Here is a 25,858-nt window from a genome sequence, read left to right as displayed (position 1 = left end):
AAGTTTTTCTTTTAATTACAATTTTCTTAATTTTATTCCTTAGTGATATCTCTCTATATAGGGTTTTGCTGCTTCTTATTTGTTTATCTTCATTGGCAAACATCTAAATATTTTCCAGTTTTTTTTATCGATTTTATTTTATTAACGTTGTTCATGTTTTGTTTTCTGTTGATTTCAGTTTTTTTTTTTTTTACCAAAGATAGGAAGACTCGTACCCGCAACCTCTAAGTGAGTACGGAGAAACTATACTATTTGAGTTATAACTCGTTGGTTATTGATTTCAATTTTTTATCTTGGAAAGATGAAACATTTTAATAATAGGCAATTTAATCAATGTTTGATGTTTCGTATTTATTTGGTTTGATTGCATAGAGAAATAAATTAATAAATATTTTCAATAAAAAGAATACTTTCCTTTCTATTCTTCATATCCCAGTTTTTTATTACCATATATTTTCTATAATAATTCATTGATTCTTATAAGTTATATCATTTGCTTTCTTTTACATTTTTACTTGTTTCAAAATATTTTGTTATAAACTTATAATACAACCTATCTTATGTTTGGTTGAAAGGAAAGAAATAGAGAGGAAGGAAATAGAAAGGAAAGAAAGGAAAGGAAAGAAATTGAGTGGATTTTTATTTTTTTTAGATGTGTTTGGTTAGAAGAAAAATAAGAAAGAAAAAAATGTTATAAAAAGACAATTTTACCCCTATATTATAATATATATTGAAAAAAGTGAATGGGTAGTATTGAAAGTAGAGAGAGAAACATTAGTTTTCTCTCCATTTTCTTTCCAATGTTGGAGAGAAAAAAAATTGGTGGGTCCCACTAGTTTTTTTTTCCATCCATTTTCTTTCCCCTCAATTTTTTCTCTTTAACCAAACAATAAAAAATAATCATTTTCCTTCTCATTTTCTTTCCTCCCTTTTCTTTCCTTCCATTTTCCACTCAAACAAACATATAGTGTTTGATCCCTTGTTAATACTATTTTGTTATTTTAATTTTGTTTTACACCTTTTTTTTAAACAATTAAGGCATCTTATCTTAATTTTTAAGTTTATCAAATAGAAAACAATTATATATTTGTTTTACAAAGTTTGAAAGCAAGCTTAAAGTGGATAATTTTGCTATAATTTGTTAAGATAGAGGCACTACCTTTGTTAAGAAATTTTCTACAATCATTCTCCTTACCCAGAAATTAAGGCATTATTCCAATCACCCTTTGGTATAGCATGTCATAAATTAATAGAATTAAATGCTTATTATTACAAAATTGAAAAGATAATTGATGTTATGTTAAATGGTTTCAAATTTGAATTTTTAGGTTGATTCCCTTCCATTATGAATGTTAAATGCACTTCTAAAATAAAAAACAAAAAATAATTATGATCTATTGAATTTTACATGCTTGTTATATTCTTTTTTTTCTTTTCTTTTCTTTTTATTTGAATTTTACATTTCATTGTTTCAATTTCACAGTAGTAATAATGCTACTTTCTTGTTATTGTCTTTCATGTAAGTTGTAATAACATTCTTTTTTTTTTTCCCCATTCATTAGAGATCATGCATGTTTTGTTAGAATGACCCTTGAAATTGGAACATAGTATATATGGTGCATGTTTTCTTACAAATTAGGAAAATAGTTTAATGTTTTATTTTCATTGTTGCAAGATCAAAGCTATGGCAAACAAATGCAAAAACCCAAAGGATCAGAAGCAACAAGAGGATTTCTCACTGAAGGAGACAAATCCAAACATCAATGCAGGAAGAGCCACAACCTTGGACCTTGTAGAACAAATGCAATTCCTCTTTGTTAGGGTGGTGAAGGCCAAAAACTTGTCATCAAAAAATAATAGTTGTTGCTGTAACCCTTTTGTGGAAGCAAGGATTGGAGCTTTAGTGGGAAGAACAAGGTCCCTCGATAAAACAGAGAATCTTGAATGGAACCAAGTCTTTGCTTTCGCGAAGGACAAGATTCAAGCACCTATGTTGGAGATCTTGGTAAAGGACAAGAAGTGTGTTGAAGACAATAATAAAGTGTTCATAGGGAAACTTGTGTTTGTAGTTAATGATGTTCCTATGAGGGCTTCTCCTGATAGCCCTTTAGCACCAGAATGGTACAAACTCGAGGATCATAACGGATCAAAGCTAAATCAAGGAGAGTTAATGGTGTCTGTTTGGATGGGGACTCAAGCAGATGAGGCTTTTCCTCATGCTTGGCATTCAGATTCTGCTAGTGATTATGAGCATAGTACTAATACTTGTTCAAATGTATATCACTCTCCAAGGTTTTGGTACCTTAGAGTTAATGTGATCCAAGCCCAAAATTTGAAGCTCAAAACCACGAATGGAGGAAGCAGCTTGGAGTTTTATATTCAAGCTTTTTTGGGAAACTTGGCTTTGAGAAGTAGACCAGTTAGGATTAGTCAGAACCCTGTTTGGAATGAGGATTTGATGTTTGTTGTGGCAGAACCTTTTGATGAATCATTGATTTTGAGCATTGAGGTAGGGAATCAACATAAGCATGAAAGTATGGGAAGGTGTGTGATTCCTTTGAAGAATGTGGAGAGAAGAATAGACGATGCATTGGTCGAAAGCGTGTGGTACAATCTTGAGGATCCGAATTCCCCTGAGGCTAGACTTCATGTGAGAGCTTCTTTAGATGGAGGATACCATGTTCTTGATGAAGTTACTCACTATAGCAGTGATTTTAGGCCATCATCTAAGTCTTTGTCCCAACCCAATATTGGTGTTCTAGAATTGGGAATTTTGAATGCTGTAGGACTCTCTCCAATGAAGAAGGAGAATCGTGCTGACGCCTATTGTGTCGCTAAGTATGGTCCGAAATGGGTGCGAACAAGGACTATTGTTGATAGTCTTTGTCCAAAATGGAATGAACAATATACTTGGGAAGTGTTTGATCCTTGCACTGTGATCACAATTGTGGTTTTTGACAATGGACAATTATTGCAAGAAGGAAAGCCTATTGAAGATAAGAGAATTGGTAAGGTGCGAATTCGGCTCTCCACGCTCGAAACTGATAGAATCTACACTCACTCTTATCCACTCATTAACTTGACCAATCAAGGAGTTAAGAAGATGGGAGAAATTCAGTTAGCTGTGAGATTTTCTTGTTCATCTTTGTTGAATGTTTTGCAAACTTACACACAACCTTTACTCCCAAGAATGCACTACATATCTCCATTGTCTATATTTCAGTTGGATAGTTTAAGGAGCCAGGCTGCTGCTATCACCACATTGAGGTTCAGGCGAAAAGAGCCTCCATTGGCGAAAGAGGTTGTCGAATACATGCTAGATGTGAGGGAAAATGTGTGGAGCATGAGGAGAGGAAGAGCTCAATTTCGAAGAATTGCTGATCTTCTAAGTGTTGTTGTTTTCATTTGTAAATGGATTAATCATGTGCATAGTTGGAAGAGTTCGGTTACCACAATAGCAAGTTACATAATCTTTCTTGGTGTGATTTTCTGTCCTCAAATGATTCTGGTAACAATGTTTTCAAGCCTTCTCTTGCTTGGAATTTGGCGATACAGAACTCGGCCGAGGCATCCTTCTCATATGGATATCCAATTCTCTTATGCTCATACAGTTACTAATGAAGAACTAGAAGAAGAATTTGATACATTTCCAACAAAGTTTACCGGCGACAATCTTAAGAAGAAGTATGATAGATTGAGAGGTATTTCAGGAAGGGTTTTAGCAGTGATGAGTGACTTGGCAACTCAAGGAGAAAGGGTGCAATCCTTGTTAACTTGGAGGGATCCAAGAGCAACATCTTTGTTTGTGATTTTCTGTTTTGTTGCTGCCATTGTGACTTATAGTGTTCCGTTTCGCTTCTTAGTCTCTGGCTTGGTTGCTTACTGGTTAAGGCCTCCGAGGCTTCGCGGCGTTGCTGGTATTCCTGCTGTTCCACAGAACTTCCTTAGGAGGATGCCTGCCAAGTCTGATGGCATGCTTTGAGTTTTCTATTCTTGTTTTTGTTTCATTTTAGAGTAGATGAAACTATCTTCCTATGCAATAATCTTTTTTGAGTGTTTTAAATCCAGTTTTCTTGCCTTTATCTATTGATTAACAATTTAATCTTTCTGAGACAATTATGCTTATGTTAGACTTGTTGGATTAAGTCTTGTTCACTTCATTGCAAGTGATTTTTACAATCTACTTTTTGTGTATGTAGTTAAAGCTGATAAGGTGAATATAATACTATTTTCTCAGTTTCATAAGTTAGCTATTACTTCACTAATAGAATTGAATTATATCAGAATATACTACTTCCATCAAAATGGTGTTGTATCACATAAATCAATGGATCTTTCCTTTCAATTTTTTTTTTTTTTTATCTTATATGTTACTTGAATATGCTATGTTTCAAATACTGTGTCCGTTGATGTGTCTATCTATATATTACTTTGACATTTTTTTAGTTTGAGGAAAAAAATACAAAAGCCTCTTTAGATACACATTTATGTCGTCACGGCCATTGGTTCTGAATTCATCTTTGAAAAAATATTTTAAAAAAAAAAATGTCAAAACCCACTTCAAACATAGTATGAACAACCCAGTTTTATTTTTAAAATTAAAATAAAGTAAATAACAGTATTGAAAAATTAGACGAACTTAAAAATTTTATTGCTAACTTATACTGTTGGAATAAATTTAGAAGTAGCCAATATTGTTGATTATTGACAAAAGAAAAAAGAAACTCTACAATGCTTTGTAATATTCAAAAGATCAAAAGCAAAAGCATTGATAATTTTTAGTTTGTATTTTGATGATATTAACAGAACATAAAGATATATTATTATGTTAAAATAATTTTAATATTTATATATACCCGTAGCTAATAGATTTTCAAAATTAATATTTTTGCATATCTCCTTCTTATGTCGCTTCGTAGGTAAGATAATGACAGTAAAAATATCTTCCTTCTTTTTGGATAGCTCTTCAATTCAGTTAGCATGCTCTTTGTGTGTTTGTGCGGGGTTTGTTTCTTGTTCAATGCAGAGACATATGACTTCATTTGTAACTATATTTGGTCCTGTCTTATTATTAAAATGAGCAACTTCACAAACTTCATTCCATTCTAATAGCTTGCTATCAACTTTTATATAACAGATTTAAAATCATCAGTGAAGTTAATTATGTAAAAAATATTGAAACTCAAAAATCAGATGGGGTTATAATATTACTCCTATAATTAGCTGCCGACTCGCAAAGAAATGGGAACCCATTCTTTTTACTGCCTTTCATTCTTTTCGGTGTCTTCCCCAAAAGCCCTTTGTCCTTGCAGTATCATTCTCCGGCAGGGTTCGATTTGATTTGGACCACGAAAAGTGCTTCTTCAAGAACGGCTTTCCATGTGTGCTCCTAGTACTTGAGCTCGGCTCCATCTTTGAAACTTTTCCTATTCTTTCAATGTCTTTCTGTGGTTCGGAAACATTGACATCAGATTCAAGGTAGCTATCAGCTACACGGCTTCGAGATATCTTCTGGTGCTTTCCCTTAGAAGTCTCTGATTCGACCCTAATATCTTTTCTGGATGACTTTGACGAGTGATTATCTCCGACGATACAAGCTGGACATGCTGGATCAAACTTGTTTGCCTCGGCAGTTCTAGATTCTAAGCATTCGGCATGATATGCATGGCCACACACAAGGATAGCAACACATGAGACATCACTTCTGGCAACAAAATTTGGTAGTTCGGTCAAAGGCCTCGCGCAAGCTGGACAAGATTGTTGATCCATTGAGGGAGAATGCAAGAACCTGCTGCTACTGGATCCAATTATCTTGTGACGACCAGATCCTAAATATTCACTGTCGGAAGAGCATATTTCCCTTTGAGAAGAAACCACCATCTCTGAAAAGGTGGGCATGGACCAGCCATCGGATGATCCATATAGGGATCCTGTTGCCATTTCATTGCTACAGGGGGAGAATACAAATGATGGCCTTCCCTCAGAAATCGAGTAGCCCGGTGATTTCAGACCCAAGATCTGACTATCTGAAATCTGTCTCAATAGTGGATGACCTGGCGATCGATGTGCCCGTCTTGATGGTGTAGAATTAGAATGATGATCTAGTGCAGGCACCGAGAAAACCGGAGGAATTGGAAATGAATGATTCAGAATTGAAGAGTCTACAGAATTCTTCACCAAAAGAGAAATATAGACTAAGTGAGCCAAGTAATACAACGGTAAAAAACCTAAAAATTACATCCTGCATCATAAAGATCATTATTCTAATTCAGTTCTGCAAAACTAACCATCATAGAAAATTTGCTTGATATGGACAGATCTGCAACGAGTACATAGAAAAAGAATAAAGAAAATATCAATGGACAAAATAGCAACTGAAACAAAAATGTATAAATGGTGAATACACCAGTAGAGACGTTAAAACAAATTTCGAAAACTTTAGAGCAAAATGGGAAACATCCAAAATAAAAGGTGAAGAACAAGGCATTGTACTTAAGTAAGAACCCATAAATTCCAAACCAGAGGATGATGAACATAAATATTTTAATTGAGTGAGTCCCCATAAGCATTGTGCTTAAGGTAAAGGACAAAACCAACACTAGGTTGGTCATGTGATAGGCAAGCTCATCCCCATGATCTCGGGTTCTAGGGAGGCAAAGACCAAAAAAATAAAGGGTGAAGTACAAAAGTGTCACTAAATTTTGAGATTTACCAGATGGAGTAGCTATCAGATTTGGAACAGATGTGTCATCAAAAGGGGACTTCTGAGATATTGGAGTTGCAGAATTCTCCAGGGTGCTTCCTCCATCTGATAAATGACCTCTTTCAGAACTTAATGGACCTTTAAATTCCATGCTCACATTTCTGCTAGTCAAGTGAGAGTTCTGACAGGTGGGATTCTCGTTCTCCCTGGTGATAGGCACATGATTACCATTCAATCCAGAGCCACATTTCGGTGAATATCCAGCTCGATGCAAACCTTTCTCTCCAGTTCTTTCAGGTACACTGCGACCCTTCGCAGCAACACAGCAAGCTGATCCCATTATTCATACACTCCTGTAGAAATACACAATGGCCAATCTAACTTGCGCACAAAAAATTATCAATGTATAAATTATTTATTTATTAAAAAACGTATATTTCAATAATGTACCAGAAAATTGCAATAGAAAATTCAGGAGCTGCCCCAGTTTTGATTGAGAAATAGTTATTCTACCTTCTCCTGAAGAATAAGCAAAAGGAAAGAAAGTTAAGTTAATATGTAAATTGAATAAAAACCATCGAATAACTTAGATGCCAAATCTCTGATCTAAAAATGCACGCAATAATCTTCTGAAGTTTCTGGTGCTTACTGGTTACTTCCAAACCTAATTCACTAATTCAGTGAGCTCAAGCCATTACAATATTTAATGATCAAATGCCACTTCAATAACACAAAATAATAAGAAATTAAATATGAATAGCCTCTAAAAAACCTCAACCATCATTGGTAAGTCAACAAAAAGCTTATAAACTTATGCCATCCATAAAATAATAATAAATAAATAAAAAAGAAGAAGAAAATTACACCAAACACCACGAATCCTCATAATCATAACTGAGCTCAAAGCACAAGAAATCAATAGCCAACGCTGAAAGTTTCCAACATTTTTTTCCAATTTAAAAAAATTGATTAATCACTCACTCATTCAGTAGAATCACCGACCTTGTAACACAACCAATAGTGAAAAAGAAAACATCAAAACAACAACAACATGAATGAGTTGCCTAGGGTTCAGAATGTTCTCACTAAATAGCTCGCTTACAAATTATTATGGCGCACAATCAATCCAACACAACAGAACGAAGATTTAAATCAAAGAATAAAATCTATTAACGAACATAGAAGAGTGTAAGATTAAAGAAGCATTTTCGAATGGCACCGACCTCTGAGCAGAGAATTCAAGTGATGCTACGACGAACAGAGAAAGAGGAATTTGAACTTTGAAGCGAGCATTGCATTGTGGTTAGAATAAATTGGAAAAGAAGCTTTATTTTATTATTATTTTATTTTCTTTATTAAAGTACTGAAACCGACATGAAAGAAGAATTCACTTTAGATAGAAAATCTTAATTTATTTTTTTAAATTATCTTTAAAAAAATTACTTTTTGATATTTCAAAAATATATATATATATATATATTCATTAAAATATTAAAAGAATTATTAAAAGTTAAATTAAGACTCTTAATTATTTCTCATTGAGTCGTTGTCAAATAATATGATTTGATTGGGGAATTTATTTAGCTTGTATTTTTATTTCTAACGTAATAAGATTTTAGTAACTTCAATTCACTATTTTTTTATAAAATTTTAAAAATAAAAAATGCAAACAATATAAATTATAAACCTTAAAAGAATTGTATGATGATGTAGCTAACAAAAAACTAAAAGAATAATATTTTAATTAATATTTAAATAAAAATTCATCAATTCAAAAAACAATTCAGTAAAAATAAATTATATATTAAATTTTTATTTTATTTTTTAAAAAAAAAACAAAATTCATTATGTTTATCTTTTTTTTAAGTTACTTATACTTTTATCTTTTTTCAACTGAATTATCTAGAGAATCAGGTTGTTATAATTTATTTTAAAATTTAAAATTAGTTTAATAATTAGTATAAATAAATAACATTGTTTTTTCTATAATACAACAATAACATAATAATAAAAATTCTTCATATCTTCTTTTCTTATTTTTTTCATAATTTTATCACTATAAAAACTTTTTAATCTAAATAGTTGCCATAGTTTAATATTTGTTTTTCTTAAAAAAGAATCTTGAAAATAAGTATTCACTAACTTATATTATTTAAAAAAACCTAAGCGAAAGGAACTTTCTATAAAATTTAATAAACTTTAAGCTTTAATTCTTATTGGTAATTTTTACAATATCAGAAGCTAATCTACACGACTACACCACCGTTTTCTATTCCTCTTTTTCCAGCTTGATTTATAAACTTCTTAGGAAATTAGTATTTACAAATAATTTTACTCATAATTTTTATCTTTTAAAACATATAAAGTGCCTATAATTTTTCTGTATAGTTCACCACCACGTGGATCCCACTGAAGTGGAACAAATAATTTTCTCATCAAATTCGTCGACTATATATATGATTACTTTGAAACCATTGTCATTTAATTTGAGATTTGACTATGATGCACGGTTTCTAATTGTGGTCAATTTTGTACTCAATTACTCATGGTCATGGTTTTACGTCAAATTGTGTTGTTTAAATGCTCAAAATTCACGAAAAAAATCTAAAATTTAAAATATTTATAGACAAAATTTTTATAAGGAATAAGAATTCAATTGTTAAAATAACAACACTTTTATTATGTGTACAACTAAAATTGACTACTAAATTAATTATTTGTATATAATATATATTAAAATACAAATATATATTAAAAATAAATTAAATAATACATATATTTATAATTTTTTCATACACATAATTCTATTATATTAAAATTTAAAAATGATCTTCATGTGAATGGGATGAACTCCGACTATGACCATATTAATGCACAATTTAAGTCAGAAGTGGAAGCAATTATAAGTTCCAATTTGATATGCTTTGTGGGCCTCTTTGGAAGCATGTTGCTTGAAACATTACTACAACTTTGACTTTTGTTACTTTGACATTTATTATTACATGAGTCAACGAAATCAATGAGGTAGGTTTCAACTAGAAATGCATTGATATTTATATAAATTTGATTTTGTGATCCTTAACTAATTGGCATGTCAACCATAAAAATCACTCTATTCTCTCAAAGTGTAGAGGGAGTATTAATTCTTTGTTTAGATCTAAATATGATAACTTATAAATCTTAGTCATAATTATATAAAAAAAATACTACTTGTACAATAAAATTCAGTTTTTGGTCCATCTTTAATATTATTTAATTATTTTTTAATTAAAACATATTCCTATTTTTTAGAATACACATTTATAATTAAGATTAATTTAAATTTTAAAAACTAAAATTTCTCTAACTTTTTACCCACTTCATAATTAGTTATTATTTCCTTCTTTTAAATTCCTTCATAGTTAGTTAGAAAAAAATTAATCCCTCACTTACTGTACCTTTGATAAAATGCAGGATCTATTTTACGACTTTCAGTAATGAATGATCAATATAATTATATACGCAAAATAAAATATTTTTAATTGTAGTTTCTTTTTTAATTGTAACACATATAAAATTATTAAGTTATAAAAAAAATTTTTAAAATACATCCAAAATCATAAATCTAAAATCTAAATTTAAACATTAAAAATAATTGTAACACATCTAAAATTATGAAGTTATACAGAAAATATTTTTGAAACACATCCAAAATCATAAATCTAAAATTTAAATTTAAACATTAAAAAACAATTGTAACACATATAAAATTATGATGTTATATAGAAAATATTTTTAAAACACTTCCAAAATACAGAAATTGCACATGCAAAAATAATTTAACATTGCAATATATATGAAAATCTCTTTAAGTTATTTTATTCTTTTTTTATTTAAAAAAAATAAAAAATTTATACAGAATAATAAAAAAAGTAATGGTGTCAGAGCAATTCATGTAAACCCTGGTTAAATTAGTAGATAATTAGTCAATAAATTATTTTTTTAATAAGAAAGATTAGAAATGTAAAAATTATATTAAATTAGGATAGATCTCGTTGAAACGAGAATTTTGACACCAATTTCGAAGAAAACGGTCCAAGATTGAACCGAACAAGTTGAACCGGACCCAAACCGAGCTGTCGATTCAACCGGACCAACTCATTAAAAGAAGCCAAACTCCTTTCTCTCCCTCAATTGGATGCAGCAGCGTGAAACACTTCTAGGGAGGGGAGAAAGCTTCCGTAACCTTACGGTAAATTTCTGATCCCCGTAACTTCTCCGTCCGAGCTCTAATCGCCACACCGTTTGCGGCCACGCGTTCACCGCGTCGAGCTCTACGTTTCTACTGGAACAATTTCACTGGTAACTTATTTAATCACTCTCAACCTTCTCTTCTCCCAATTTTCAAATTTTAAGTGGGAATGTTAAATTTTTTTTATTTCTGATGTTTTAGGATCCAATTAGCTTGAGGGAAACATTCACTCTTGCTTATGTGAAGCTTGGGTAAGGTGAGGATACGATAATTCTATTTTATTTTCTTTGAATTTGAGCTTTGAGTATTAAATTGGATATATATGTGTTATGAATGTGTATTAGGTTGTGAATAAATAATTGGAGCTTGAAATTGTAAATATTGAAACTTGGAGGAAGCTGATTAGTTGAATTTTGAAGGGGCTGCCTTGGTTTTAAATAATTTGCTTTGGTCGTTACGTAGAAATCAGCCAAGGTATGGTTTAGGTTTCTTGCATTTAATATATAATGTTCTGTGAAAACTTAGGCTAGACGACCATGGGATAAGTTGGAAAGCAGGTGTATGTTTAATGTTTAGTAATTTGTCGATGAATATATTTGGTTGAAGTTTATTGGATAATTAGTTATTAATTTTGGATGGTGAATGTTGTTATGTTAATTTGGAGAGAATCATGGTTGAATGTTATTGTTGATGAACATAGTTGGTTAGTTACTTGTTGATTAACTAATAATTTGGTGAATTATTGATTTGAGGTATTTTGTGTTAGAAGCCTAGGATTAGTGAACTATGATCCTTAGTTGAATTTTGGTTGTTGGATTTGAATATTGTATAAGTATAATTGTTGATCTGAGGTAGATTTATTGTGGTGACTGTTATGATGATGAGGAAGGGTATGTTGAATTGAAAAGAAAGCAGGTTTAGACCCGAAAAGGGTGGCAAAGTCCGAATTATAGAGGAGGTGCTACCAAAATTTTATAAAAATTAGAGATTTTGTTTATATGATTATCTAAAAAGATTTAGATTCAAATGTTATATGATTTGATTTAGAGTTATTAAGAAAATGAATATGTTTTAAGTTTGAAGTTTGATTCTTAGAAAAGAATGAATTATGTTTTGAATTGAAACTATTGATGGACGGAATGAGAGGAGTGATAATGAAGGATAAGGATTGAATATGTTTAATGTATGATGATGAATGAGATGCAATTGAGAATGATGGGGATGTAGATGAATTATAATTGAATTATTTATATGGCTTATGAATTTGAATGATCTGAGATACGAGATTCCCTGGATAAAGTGCCGTGGCTTGCCACCACGTGTACCAGGTAGAAAACTCGATACTCTGTTGACCCTACGACGTAAGTGTCACCGGGCACTATATAAATTCCCGGGAATGTTACTCCCATTGAGCAATATTGATTATTTGAGATAAAGCTATGCATAGACTCATGGGGATGCACGTCGGGGGACAGTCTAAGTACAATTCAGACTTGTCGGGTTGGCTGGATAACCGACAGATGAGCCTCATCAGCCATAGGACAGGCATGCATCATATGCATATTACTTGAATTACTTGCTTGTGATTTAATTGGGTGTGTCTAAATGTACTTGCCATGTTAAATGTGTATTTGTCACCTGCAGTATTTGTAACTTTATTGTGCTTGCCTTTATCTGTTTAAATGTCTGTGAAATGCATGATGGAATTGGAGGTATGGAGGAATGGCAGCATGAGATTTAGATGTAAAATTAAGCTAGTTAGGCTTAGATACTTATAGAAAACCATCTTTTATGGCTTCTGTTTAATACTTTAAGCTCTACAATCTGAGTGTCGGCGTTCTAGGATTGCCTCTGGCATTCTGAGGACCTTATATATTATGTGTGTGGCACATTTACCATACTGAGAATCTCCGGTTCTCATTCCATACTATGTTGTTGTTTTTCAGATGCAGGTCGAGAGACATCTCGTTAGGCGTCTGGACTCTTGAAGCGGAGTGGTTACTGGGTTATTTTGTTATGCTATGATGTATATATATGTACTTAGCTTTCTCTCCACACAACTTATTCTTTTTTATCCTCCTAGAGGTGTATGGAGAGGCATGATTTTGTTTATGTACATTTGAGTTTTGGATATGTATATATATGTATATATGTGTGTATATTCTCCGACCAGTCTTGACTTCACAGGCTGAGTCAGGAGCTCGTTATTATGTATCTTTGACTCTCTGTTCCTATTTTGGGTTACTTTACACTTGACAGATGTAGCTTTCTTAGCACGCAAGTTAACTCGTTCCTTGAGCGTTGCGCTTTTATTTTTGCTATTTTTATTTCCTCTATTATTCAAGGCTCCTAGCATATTATAATTCTTCTGCTATTATGAGTACTCATTTTATTTTAGAGGTCGTAATACTATACCACCTTTGTTTTACGACTTAAGCGTAAAGCTTAATGTGGTAGGGTGTTACAATTCAAACCTTAGGTAAGTTTTTAGCATGGATGAACGTCGACATTAATGCGGACGAACGGTGACGAGGAGGAGGAAGGCGGCGACGAAGATGAGTGTTGACGACGGGGAATGCGGCGTTGTGAATGAACGTCGAGAAGGAGGAAGATAGTGTCGAGGATGAGCGTGGAAGAGGAAGGTGGCGCGGATAAACGCCGACATAGAATGACTTCTTTAGGTTTTCTATGTGTGCCTCTAAGTTTTGATGTGCGCTTTTAGGTTTTCGATGTGGGATAAACGTGACTTTCTACTACTTTGTTTTGTACGAATTTACTTAATAATTAGATGGTTTGAGGTTTATTTTAAAATTTTAAAATCAAAATTTTAAATTTTGAATAATTTTATTTTTATATATGTATTTAAATTATAATATATTAATAATTAAATAGAAACATAAATTTAAAATTTAAAATTTTAATTTTAATTTTATTTAGTTTGTATTTTAAATATATATTTAATTTTAAAAAAATACTAAATTTATTCATAATTTTTAGATGTGTTTATTTTAATTTTTTTAAATTATTATAATAAAAAATTAAATATTGTACTATTTTTAAAAATATCTAGTTGAATTGATAATGTGACGTGCTAATCTTACCTGACAAAAACATATAATTGTCACGTTGACATCTTAGTGAAAGGTGTTAACCACAAGTAAATAATCGTTAAAAGTATGGGTCCATCTACTGTACAGATGCATCTTTGTACAGATTTACAGATTTTTTGTTTTTATTGATTTAAAAGCGTATCACTAAAAGTGTTGCTTAAAGAGAAAGTGTTACTCTTAATCGTTAACTTGACTCTGATACCAATTTTAATTTAGCAATTTTTTTTTTTTAGTGTACATTGATGATATACTAATTTTTACAAAACAGGATAAAGAAGATCATCTTCAAAAATTATTAATAGTTTTAGAAAGATGTAAAGAAAAAGGATTAGTTCTTAGCAAAAAGAAAGCAAGAATAGCAAAACAAGAAATAGAGTTTCTTGGATTAATTCTATCCACCCAAGGAAAGCTAAAACTTCAACCAAATATTCTAGAATACTCTACTTGTGTCCAGTAAAAGAAATGAAATTGAAGAAAGAGAGATGAGACTCTTGGTAGAGTTTGAATCTGCATTCTACAATACATACTAAGATAATGATTTTTATCTTCTTCTTTTAATTTGTAATAATGTATTCTATATTCACACATTTTAATTTAGCAATTTTTTTTTAACTTCGACTTTTCTTTTATTTTTTTTACTTCGACTTTTCTTTTAATTTCTTTTTCGAAATTTCTATTAACTCTTCATATTTTACTTTGAATAAGTTTATAATTTGTATATGTGCTTTATTTAAAGGATTTTGATAAAAAGTATTGACCATTTCTACTATTTCTCTTGCATTTATTACTAGTCTTTGATGTATATTTATAATTTTGATTTATAACTTTTCAATCTTGTTTTAGTTTATAATATTCTTTTTTGCATGAATTATTGTATATAAAATCTTTTATCTATTTGTCTTTTTCTTTAATATAATTTCTCAAATCATCAATAACTTCTTTTATTTCTACACTTTCTCCTGTTTCTAAATATCTGTTTAATTTTTCAATTTCATTCTCCATTTTTTCTTTCAACAGCTTTAATTCTTTTAAGTCATAATATGGTTTTCCAGGCATTTATAAATTTTTTAAGTTTAATTCCAACTTGTTTATATTTATTCTTATTTCTATCCTTTTTATTATAAGATCATCAATTTCAATCTGAAGATTATTTAATTCCCTTTTATACTCCTTTATTTTACCTTTTAATTTTCTCGTCCTATTTCTTTTTATTTTATTTTCTAGTTTTTCAATCTTTTTATGCTTCATTATTTATTTTAAAATTTCTACAAACTCTATCATTGATTCATCACTATTTTCTAGAGATTCTATTAATTTCTCTAGCTCTTCAACTTCTCTTTTCAACTTGTCATAGATTATTTTTAGGGCTTCAAATGCTCTTTGATTTATTTCAGAAAACTGTAAATAATTCAAATGATTTTCTCTTTCAAAGAGCTCTTGTTTCTTGTCTTGATAAGTTACATATATTTCTTCTTTATTTATTGTCATAATTTAGTGTTTAGCATTTCATTTAATTTTTCGACCTTTTTTGTTAGTTCTTTTATTTCAGAATTTTCTTCTTTAATTTTCAGTTTAGATAAACTTAAAGGGCTATTAATTTTAGATTCTCTTATTTGAAAATTCGATGAAACTAGTTTTCCTGATGGTTCTTTTAATAATAGAACTGGGTTTTCAATAGCTTTATATTTTGGTATTTCTGTTTTTACAATTTTCTGAAATAATTCATCAACGTAAATTCTTTCTCTGTTTTTAAATATTATACTATGATGGCTATTTGTTAAAGCATAATTTATTGCATATGTAATTGAAAATGGTTCATCATCTTGTTCTATTAGATTCTTTCTGTGAAATTTATAAGCTAAACTTATAGATCTTCCAAGATTTTCAGTTGATAAAGGTATAGCGTATCCAAGATGGGCATTGAATTTAACATTTACGTTTGCCAAGTTTCCATGAACAATTCCAATTATTTGATCTATTGGGTCATCAGTAATTCTTTTATCACAGATTGCTAAGCTTATTGGTGAATTAATTCCTTTCATATATGTAGATTTGATTAAAACATGTATGGTACTAATATGAATCCATCCAATTTTAGATCTTTTTTGTTGATCCTTAATTTTCTCAATCTGTTTACTCAACTCTTCATCATTTACCAAAGCTATTTCAAGTTCTCCATTGGTGGATTTTATCTTTATAGGGGCTTCAAGTTGAATTTTTTCATAGTATATTATATTTTTTCTATTAAAAACTTCTTTTAAAAGATTTTGTTTATTAAAATTTTCATTTGATTTGAGATTTAATTCTATTTTTAGAACAGCCTATTTTTCATTATCTAATAAGGAAGATAATCTATAATAATCAGATTCTTCCGTTAATTCTAAACTTTCTAAATAATTCATAACTAAGAGATTAGGATAAAGGCGTACCTTTCTGGAGAAAAATTTCTTTTATTTAGTTTATTTTACATAAGACGTTTTTATCTCCAGAGAGGAGATGATAGATATTAACTCTAGAGGGGAGTTTAAAACTATTTTTCCTAAGGGAATTCTTTTGTCAGACTACAGAATCGCCTCGGCAGCTTCCTCCTTGCTCTCCTAGCATATGAGTACTCTTAGCATTCTGCTTTCTGTTTTCTGATGCCTTCTACAATTGTCTAAGCAATCTATTTATAATGGTTGGGTTTGATGGACAATTCCCATCCTTACCCTTCTTATGACGTCATTGCTTACGTCATTGTTTATTATCTTGCACCAGCTACATTGTTGGTGCTCTATGACCTAAGCGCTTACGTCATTATGCAATAATGTCGAGGGATGCTTCAGATGAGCTGTCCTCTTCTTTTATGTGGGTAGATGCGCTGTCTTCTTTTTTTATCATGTGGGTGGATCCCATTTCATTATTGCTTTCTTCAGATATTTCTGAGACACACAGTTGGCACTTGTGGTCTTCTCTATTTTTTATCAAATGGCAGAGATTCCTTTTTATCCCTTCAGGGAGCTTTTCTAAGAGTCCGGATAGATTGTAGAATGCAGATTCAAACTCTACCAAGAGTCTCATCTCTCTTTCTTCAATTTCATTTCTTTTACTGGACACAAGCAGAGTATTTCTGCTTTTATAATTGATTCTTGTGTGAGATTCCCTTGTTATCTTTTGAGTTCTTTCGAAGACCCTTGCTAGTGTGCTGGCTAGTCTACCTTCATGACTGTAGATTGTTAAATCTTGAACTTGATCAATTGGTTGAAAATTTCCTGGAAAGACGGACATGAATATTACTTGATGTGCTGGAACCAAGCATTCTTCTTCTTCATTAAAAATAGGTTGACTATTCGTAAATTTTAGGGATATATCCCTTGGATTTACATTGTCAATCATATTTTTAAATCTCTTTACTGCATCAACGAATCCTGCAGGAAACTCACTAATAATTTTTAGATCATTAAAAATTAAAATTGTATCAATTAATCCATACTGGAAAAACTGATATGTGTCCGATGGGGAAGCATCTGGAAATATAACCAGCTTTGTTAGCTGTTCTTTGGGAATAGGATAATATCCCAAAATTGTCCTTTTTTCTTCAGTCCAATTTAGGACTATGTTAAGGGTTTCTCTGAGATTTGATCTACAGACCCTTTTCTTTTCCTTGATTTCAGCTCTTGTAGGAATATTTCTCATTATTCCTGTTCTCTGCGCTTGAACCGGAGCTTTATCTGTTCTTTTTAGAGTTTGTTCTGGATGAAGAGCTTCATATTCCCTGAAGGATTCCTTTGCCTCTTCTAGTGTTGAAAATCCTCCTTTATGAACTATTTTTTATTGATGCGTGAATGGTGCTGCTTTTTTCCAAGCATCATATACTCCTTTCATGGGGCCATTATAAATCACATAATATTTTTTGTCTTGTGTGGATTTTTTAATAATTTCAGCAATTATTTTATTTTCTGAAATTTTTTCTTCACCTAGTTTGTCCACCATGCTTAGCTGGCTGAACTCTGATGGTTTTGCTTGTTATGTTGATTTCATTGCTTCAATGGCCTTCTTGAGGGATTGGATCTGTGTCCTTATTTGCTGGCAACGCTTGCATTTTTCGAGTTCTTGCTCATATTTTTGAATTTCTTGATCTAATGCATTGTAGACGAACTCCATTCTCTTGTTAATGTATCTTCAATAACATTTTTGTCACCCTTAATATATTCAATTTTTATTGGATATTGTAACAAAAATAATTGCCATCTTACCAATCGTCCATGATTATAATCAACTTTTAAATTATATCGTATGAAACCTGTTAGGTAACTTGAATCTGTCCTTAATGTAAATTCTCTGGGTAGTAAATCAATTTTCCATTTCCTAAGAGATTTAATTGCTGCTAGAGTTTCCTTTTCATGAGTGGTATATCTCTGTTCTGTTGGAGTAAAAGTCCCTGAAATATACCTGCAAAGTAATTCCTTTGGGGAATATTTAGAATCTAGTGATTCTTTTTCTTGTTCCAAGTCTTTTATAGCTTTCTTAGCTTTTAGACATCCTGACCAGGTTATGTCTGAAGCATCTGTTTCTACTATTAAGTAGTCATTTTTTTCTGGAATATAAAGTTCTGGAAGTTTTTCGCATAATTCTTTAATTCTTTGAATTTGCATACTATCTTTTTCATCCCATTTCCATTCTTTTTTAGTACTTATTTTTGGAAATAAGCTTTTAGTGTATTCTGTTATATTCTTTAAAAATCCTTGATCAGAAATATAATTTATACATCCTAAAAATTTTTGTAATTGTTTTCTATCTTCTATTTTATTAGGAAATAAATTTACCTTTTCTAGAACATTTGGTTGAAGTTTTAGCTTTCCTTGGGTGGATAGAATTAATCCAAGAAACTCTATTTCTTGTTTTGCTATTCTTGCTTTCTTTTTGCTAAGAACTAATCCTTTTTCTTTACATCTTTCTAAAACTATTAATAATTTTTGAAGATGATCTTCTTTATCCTGTTTTGTAAAAATTAGTATATCATCAATGTACACTAAAACAAATTCATTTAACTCTTTTAGATTTTCTTCCATAAATATTTGATAAATACTTGGGGCTTGTTTTAATCCGAATGGTAATACATTCCATTCATAGAGCAACACACTTGTTGATTCTTTTGTTGGGCAAGTAAAAGCAGTTAATTTCTTTGTTTCTTCGTCTAAACGAAGTTGCCAATATTCTGATTTTGCATTAAGAGATGAAAACCAAGTTGCTCCTTTGATTTTTTCTAAAATAGAATCTTTTCTTGGAAGTTTATGAGCATCACCAATAGTTGCTTCATTCATCTTCTTATAGTTAATAACCATTCTTCGTTTTTCCCTTTTAATTTCATTATTGTTTTCGACATAAAAGGCTGGAGCCGCATGAGGACCTTTACTTAATCTTATAATTCCTTTTTCCAAAAGATCTCTACATTCTAATGAGAACTCTTCTCTATCTCTTGCGGAATAAGGAATTCTATTTGGAACATTTATCTCTTTAGTAGGATCTTTTAATTTAATGCTTACTAATTCGTTATTTGTGTTTTTAACATCTAAAGGATTTTCAGCACAAATTTCATCCAAAAGTTCTTCTATCTTTATTTCAAGATTATTTTTTGGAATATTTATCTGAAAGTATAAATTTAAATAACATGTCTCTAAGATAGAAAATATTTTAAATTTTAGAATCTTATCTATAGTAGTAGTTGGTATTTTTATACGTTTTGATTTTTGATTTATTGAAGAATCGTGTGGAGCTTTTAAAACTATATATGTTAATTCTTGAATGAATGGATGATATAGCTTTAAAAAGTTATTTCCTATAATAAAATCCATTCCAGAATCTAACATATATATAGATGGAACAATGAACCTATAATTTTGAATAAAAATTTCAGCCATCTCTGCTTTTTGGTCAATTTTATGTATTGATTTGTCAGCTATTCTAACTCTTAATGGTTTCTTTAATTTTTTTCAATCAAGTTTTATATTTGAACTAGCAAAGTATTGTGTTGCTCCAGAATCTATGAAAGCATTTATAAACTTTTCTGTTATTTTTATAGTAATAAATGTGGCATTATTACTCAATCTCTGAGTCTGTTTCTGAGACATATTCAAAAATATAGTCTAAGTTATCATCAGATTCCTCTAATGGTTCCATGAAACAAGACTTAGCAATTTCTATTTGCTTAGTAAGATCTTTTTTATCCTTCTTTTTGGGACATTCATTTGCATAGTATCCTTCTTATTGGCAATACCAACACTTGCAATTTTCTTTTTTATTCGAGCAATAGTCATTTTTTTGTCTTTTGTTTTTATTGTTATTTCTTTTTCTAAAGTACCTCTTTTTTCTCCAGTTTGGATAGTATTTTCTTTTTCTAAATTGATATTTTCTTTTTCTTTGAAAATTTTTATGAAGACCATATTTTTGGGGTATTTCTTCATTATCCTGACAGCAAATTCTAATTATATTTGCAAATCTTTTTTGAGTCGCTTCTTGCATACAACGTTCTTTTATTTCCTCTCTTATTGCAGAGGTTGCTCCACCAAAATTATTTTCAATTGTCCCTCTATTTATTTCTCTTATAAATCTTCCTATTATAAATTCATTAGCAGGATATGGAAGTTTTGTTATATACATACTAAGATAATGATTTTTATCTTCTTCTTTTAATTTGTAATAATGTATTCTATATTCACATATATAAGACTCTACATTACATAGATCATATATCTGAATATTAGCTAAATGATTTTTTGCTTCTTGATATTCTTTATTATAGACTTCTTGTCTATGATCTATAATATTTTTTCCAAAAAATTCTTTATATAGAATCATCATTATATATAATATTTTATCATAAGCTGTCGTTTTTGTTGCTAATTCTTCTATTATTTGGTTCTCTATTGATGTCATATAATCTCTTATAGTTCCTTTAGTATGAAACCCTATGTAATTCCAAATATCTCTTCCAGACAATTCACTAAGTTTTGGATTAGTAAAGGCTTCTAATAAAAAGGAATTCAACCAATTTTCGAAAATTTCTTTTTCATTCTTTTTACAGTCTAAGTCAAGCATTCTTTCTCCTTCAATTTCCTGGATTTTAGGAACATATTTTGATGGTATTTTTGTATATTTTGAATCTTTATTTATAAACCCTTTTTTAAAAGCATAATTATCAAAACATGTTTCTCATTTAAATTGAGATTGATTATCCTTAGATGTTCCAACTTCATTTTTTATTTGTATTGGAATTGCTGGTTTTTCGTCACTTGAATAATCTAGAATGTGTTCTTCATTTTCTATATTTTCAGAATTTACTAACTCTTCTTCTATTTGAAAACCATGTTCCATAATATTATTTTCTTGAGCCATTTTTAATTGTTTAAAAAGCATTGTAACTTCTTCTAATTTTTCTTCAATATTCATAATTTCAATAGTGGTTTTACTTTTAGATCTGTTATGTTGATTATATTTTGAAATTTTTCTTCTTTGGGATTCTCTTTTTCCTTATCTCTTTGAAATTTTATGGATACTAATATTTCTTCAAGCATATCTACTATAGAATTTAATTGTGGGTTGAAAGTATGATAAAGATGTGGGGAATCATTTCCATGGTAACATCTTTTAGAAATTTCGTGTGAAAAATAAGTTTTTTCAGGTTTTTGAAGTCCTTCAATAAAACTTATGGTAAAATAAAGATTTTGAGAAAAATCATTTTGTATTGATTTTAAGAATTCGGTGTCATTACAATTAACATTAGTTAAAATCATTAATTTTTTATCTATTAATTTTGATAACTTAATTATTTCTTCTCTTAAATCTTCTAATTTACTTTTTTCCATTAGGTGACGCTTTTCTTTGTGAAGAGTTACGGTTTTGAGTGAAAAGTGTGGCTTTAGAGTGTATGGTTTAAATTTTGCCACGTAAGCATATCTTTAAACTTTGCTCTGTATACTATAATTCTCTTAAAAGTAAAGCGTTGGGTAAAAAAAATATATTTTATTTTTATATTTATGTAACAAAATTTAGAATTATTTTTTTAGTTAAAAATTTGCTAAAATGGACTACACCAGCCAAAAGTTTTGTAACTCTCAAACTAAAAGGCCTATTCTAATTTGGGCCTAAACTTTTATATTATGTTATGTCATATGTGTTCTTATCCAAGTATGACGATTTTCTCACCTAAAACAAAAAATGAAAAGGCAAGAAGATTTATGTTTGGTGATCATCGAGTGTGGGCAAAAGGCTATGAGAAATTATTCATGAAAAAAAAAAGAAGAGCGTTTCATCCAAAAAAAAAAACGTGTAAGAAATTAAATATTATTAGAGTTATTCTGTTGGTGTAAAAGCTCAAAATAAATTCTAAATATCGGTAGTTGAAGAAAGAAAATTGTCTTAAAAGAATAAATTACATCTGCACCTGAGAGACAAGATTTGTATGTTTTGAGTGATTGGAAAAGAACAACGTTTACTCCTTATTTGTAATTTGGATCCATCTTTTTTGTTTCATTTGAATTACATTTAAACATAATTTGCTTAAATTGAACTATATGTACTATTTTATGAACAAATTTAAATTGATCGAATAATTAATTTATTTATGTGTTTAAGCAAATATCAAAATTTTGAATTCTTTATTGTGTATGCATTTTTTTTTCGTAGGTCGGATTGATCAGATAATAAATTTGTTCAAATCCAATGAATAGATGAAATTCATATACACTCTTAAAATAATATTGAAATTTAAACCCCTACACATTTTTTTTTGTTAAATACTACACATTTTTTATTACAAGTTTTGTTCCTTTATAGCTTATGCCCCACTCTCACTTACGCCAAAGCCTAATTAATTTAGGCATTTGTTTTTGGAGCCTAATTAAGTGGACCCCTAAGTAGTGGGTCTTAGAAGAAAAAAATAAAACAAATCATATTATATGGACATTAAAATTAAAGACAAATATAAAATATATATTGGAAATGATGAGTTAAATAATATATGTATATAATATAATAATTAATTTTAGTAGTTAATTTTAGTATATAAATAATATTTTTAAAAATAAAAATAAAATGCACAATTATTTTGGGAGCAACAAGAAGAGTACCATTTTTACAATTCAAAAGCACATCCATTCATACATTTACATTCCCTATTGCAAAAAAAAAAAAAAAAAGAAAAATAGTACAACTACACCGACACCCTTTTTTGTTTTTTCTTCTTGCAAAACATTAGAAAATGCTTTGTATTATTTGGATTCATTTTTATTTCGTACATTAAATAAAAACACAATTTTTCAAAAAAGGAAAAAATGTGTTTGTGCACGAAACAAAATGAATTAAAAAAAAAACACCTCTTGCAACTTCTTCCACTTAATATAATAATATCTTAATATATATAATTATTAGTGCCTCACCCTAGCCAGGAACTAATATTCACCCCCCTCACTCAATAATTCCACCTATGATGACTCAACTCCAACAAAGACTAGTACAATAATCAATCATTCAATCAAGCACCTTTTTTTTTTCATTCCTTTTTTTTTTATTAGAGTCTCATCTCATAACTCACCACTCAAACATGTGATTTGAAGATGCCATGATGGGTTGGTTAAGGCACATGTTAATGTGATGATGATTCATGAAATTATAATCATGGTAGAATTCACTATCAAAAATTGTACTAGTGCTTGTGATGGTGTTGTTATTGTTGTTGAAGAAGCTAAGCATATGATTGAGTGATTCAAGCCTTTTGGTAAGTTCACTCATTTGGACCCTTAAGATGGAATTTTCTCCCTCAATATTCAGAAACTTTTGTGTTGTGATCTTAACTCCGGTAAGGATTTCATTGTTCTCCTTTTTAAGCTTCTCAACTTCAGCAACTAGGTCATCCAAGTGCTTTTGCTTCCTCATTCTAGATCTCCTCGCCGATTCGCGGTTCGACTGCTTTCTCTTCCTCTTCCTTTGATCCATCAGAAGTTGCAAATCTTCTTCAGAGCCGCAAAATTTGGTGGATGTAGACGAGTTTCCACTCGATGAGGCCATGATCAAAATATGTTCAGCAAAATTAATTTTAGTATCTTTTGATCGGTCAGATGATCAAATTATCTTGATTTTAATATAAACGAAAAAGATCTATGTAATTTTCTTTTACTCTGTTCAAAAATAAAAATAGATTTCAAAGAGACACAATACTAATAGGAACTTTGAACAAACATGGACAATTAATGGCTAATATACTTAGCTTACAATGATACTATATTATTTATTACTAGCTTATAATAATGATATAATATAATGTTGCAATGGTGTTAGGGGATTTACGAAAAAACATAGAACCAATAAAGGAAGACAACAGAGAAAGATTGAACAAGATGAGTTCTACGCCTTAGAGAGGAATTTATCATAAAACCGGAACGAAGGATTTCACTAAGAACTGGAGACATGAATGTCAAACATGAACAAACAAGAATAATTCAGCATCAAGTTTCAAAGAAAATGAAAACTTTCTGCTGAAAAATAAGGGAGGAACAATAGAAGAGAATTCATGAAAATTATATTAACCCTTTTAATTAATAATTAATTAATTAATTAATTAACCAAATGGGTTGTGGACTGAAATCAAAGATGAAAACAAAAGCCACAAGAAGGGAAAAAAGGAGAGAAATGATGATAGCACAAATTATTAAATCTATATGGGAGAAGAGGAAGAAAGGGGAAAGGGAAGTAGTGAAGTAATTGAAGTGCCAATTTATAGAACATAAAAGGTGGAAATAGTTGATAGTGGATATTATATTTAATATTAAATAATTCAATCACATACGTATATGGACCCAGAAAGGTTGATATGGACCAAAATAATCAATTCAATCACATTCTTAATTAACATGATAATTTAGTTGAAAAAAATGAGAAATAAATTATATGTATAAATGAGAATGTGGTGTTCTAGAATTATTTTAATACATCATTATGTGATATTAAAAAATATAAAATATACACTGCATGAATTTCATCCCAATTTGTGCATTTTGACACTCTTATATTATTTTTCATAACGTAATATAAATGCTTATATAATATTTACATTTTCATATAGTAAATAATAGTATTAAATAATAATATATTTTCGCTTAAAAAATTGTCATGAATTACGACGCAAAAAGGGAGACTGGAAAAAAAAGGAAAATTAAAAAAAAAAAGAGAAGCAAAAGTAAAAGCCAAAGGAATCGGAATCTCTTTGAAGGGTTTGGTAGGACAGAGAGAAAGGTGAGATTGAGCAATGGAAACTGTAGATTATGGAAAACTTTAAGTTAGTGCAAACATGTCTCTTTGCTTCTAAATTGGCTTGGCCATGGTCTTTTGTAAAATATATAATATAATTGGTTCAGAGAATTAATGAATTATAACTAATAATGGGTATGTACAAATTATCAATTGGAGTTCTAAGTAGAAATTAAAATAAAATCTAATTATATGAATAATTTTAATTTGAAGAATGACAAAAATGGTGGAGAAATTTCTTATTCTTTGTATATGATATATGCTAGCTTTAAACCTCTGATTATCTATCTGTAATGTTTGTTAATATTAAGAATTGTTAGGTCCTAGATCAATTGTATTACTTTTTTTATGTATGTAGGGGCTGAAAAAATAAATTTTCAAAATTATAAATTAATAGATCTATGGGGCTTTTAATATATATTTTTAATTAACTTAAATATGTACTATAATTTATTTGATCCAAATTTAACTGATGTCAGATTAAATTATTCTCATTTAAAATTCGAACGAAATATCACTTTAAATTAAATT

The 25,858-nt window shown here is 29.9% G+C and overlaps 3 protein-coding genes across 3 annotated transcripts; 1 reads left to right on the top strand and 2 right to left on the bottom strand.

Moving 5' to 3' along the window:
- Positions 1-1,684: 1,684 nt before the first annotated feature.
- Positions 1,685-3,982, top strand: LOC130932775 (FT-interacting protein 3-like). The gene is made up of 2 exons (XM_057862189.1): positions 1,685-3,557; positions 3,660-3,982. The coding sequence occupies exons 1-2, from the start codon at positions 1,685-1,687 to the stop codon at positions 3,980-3,982; spliced, it is 2,196 nt and encodes a 731-aa protein (XP_057718172.1).
- Positions 3,983-5,037: 1,055 nt separating this feature from the next.
- On the bottom strand, positions 5,038-8,017 carry LOC130932832 (uncharacterized). The gene is made up of 5 exons (XM_057862263.1): positions 7,927-8,017; positions 7,154-7,222; positions 6,713-7,056; positions 6,288-6,319; positions 5,038-6,171 (listed from the first exon to the last, which is right to left on the bottom strand). Exons 3-5 carry the CDS (start codon positions 7,041-7,043, stop codon positions 5,269-5,271), a joined length of 1,266 nt encoding a protein of 421 aa, XP_057718246.1. The 5' UTR covers positions 7,044-7,056; positions 7,154-7,222; positions 7,927-8,017; the 3' UTR covers positions 5,038-5,268.
- Positions 8,018-23,173: 15,156 nt separating this feature from the next.
- Positions 23,174-24,720, bottom strand: LOC130932785 (bZIP transcription factor 11-like). Its single transcript, XM_057862198.1, has one exon. The coding sequence runs from the start codon at positions 24,086-24,088 to the stop codon at positions 23,612-23,614; it is 477 nt and encodes a 158-aa protein (XP_057718181.1). The 5' UTR covers positions 24,089-24,720; the 3' UTR covers positions 23,174-23,611.
- Positions 24,721-25,858: the final 1,138 nt, after the last annotated feature.

The sequence above is a fragment of the Arachis stenosperma genome, chromosome 6 (genome assembly GCF_014773155.1).
Source record: "Arachis stenosperma cultivar V10309 chromosome 6, arast.V10309.gnm1.PFL2, whole genome shotgun sequence".
Lineage (NCBI taxonomy): Eukaryota > Viridiplantae > Streptophyta > Magnoliopsida > Fabales > Fabaceae > Arachis > Arachis stenosperma.
The sequence above is the reverse complement of the archived record's forward strand: the minus strand, read 5'-3'. Positions and strand labels throughout refer to the sequence as shown.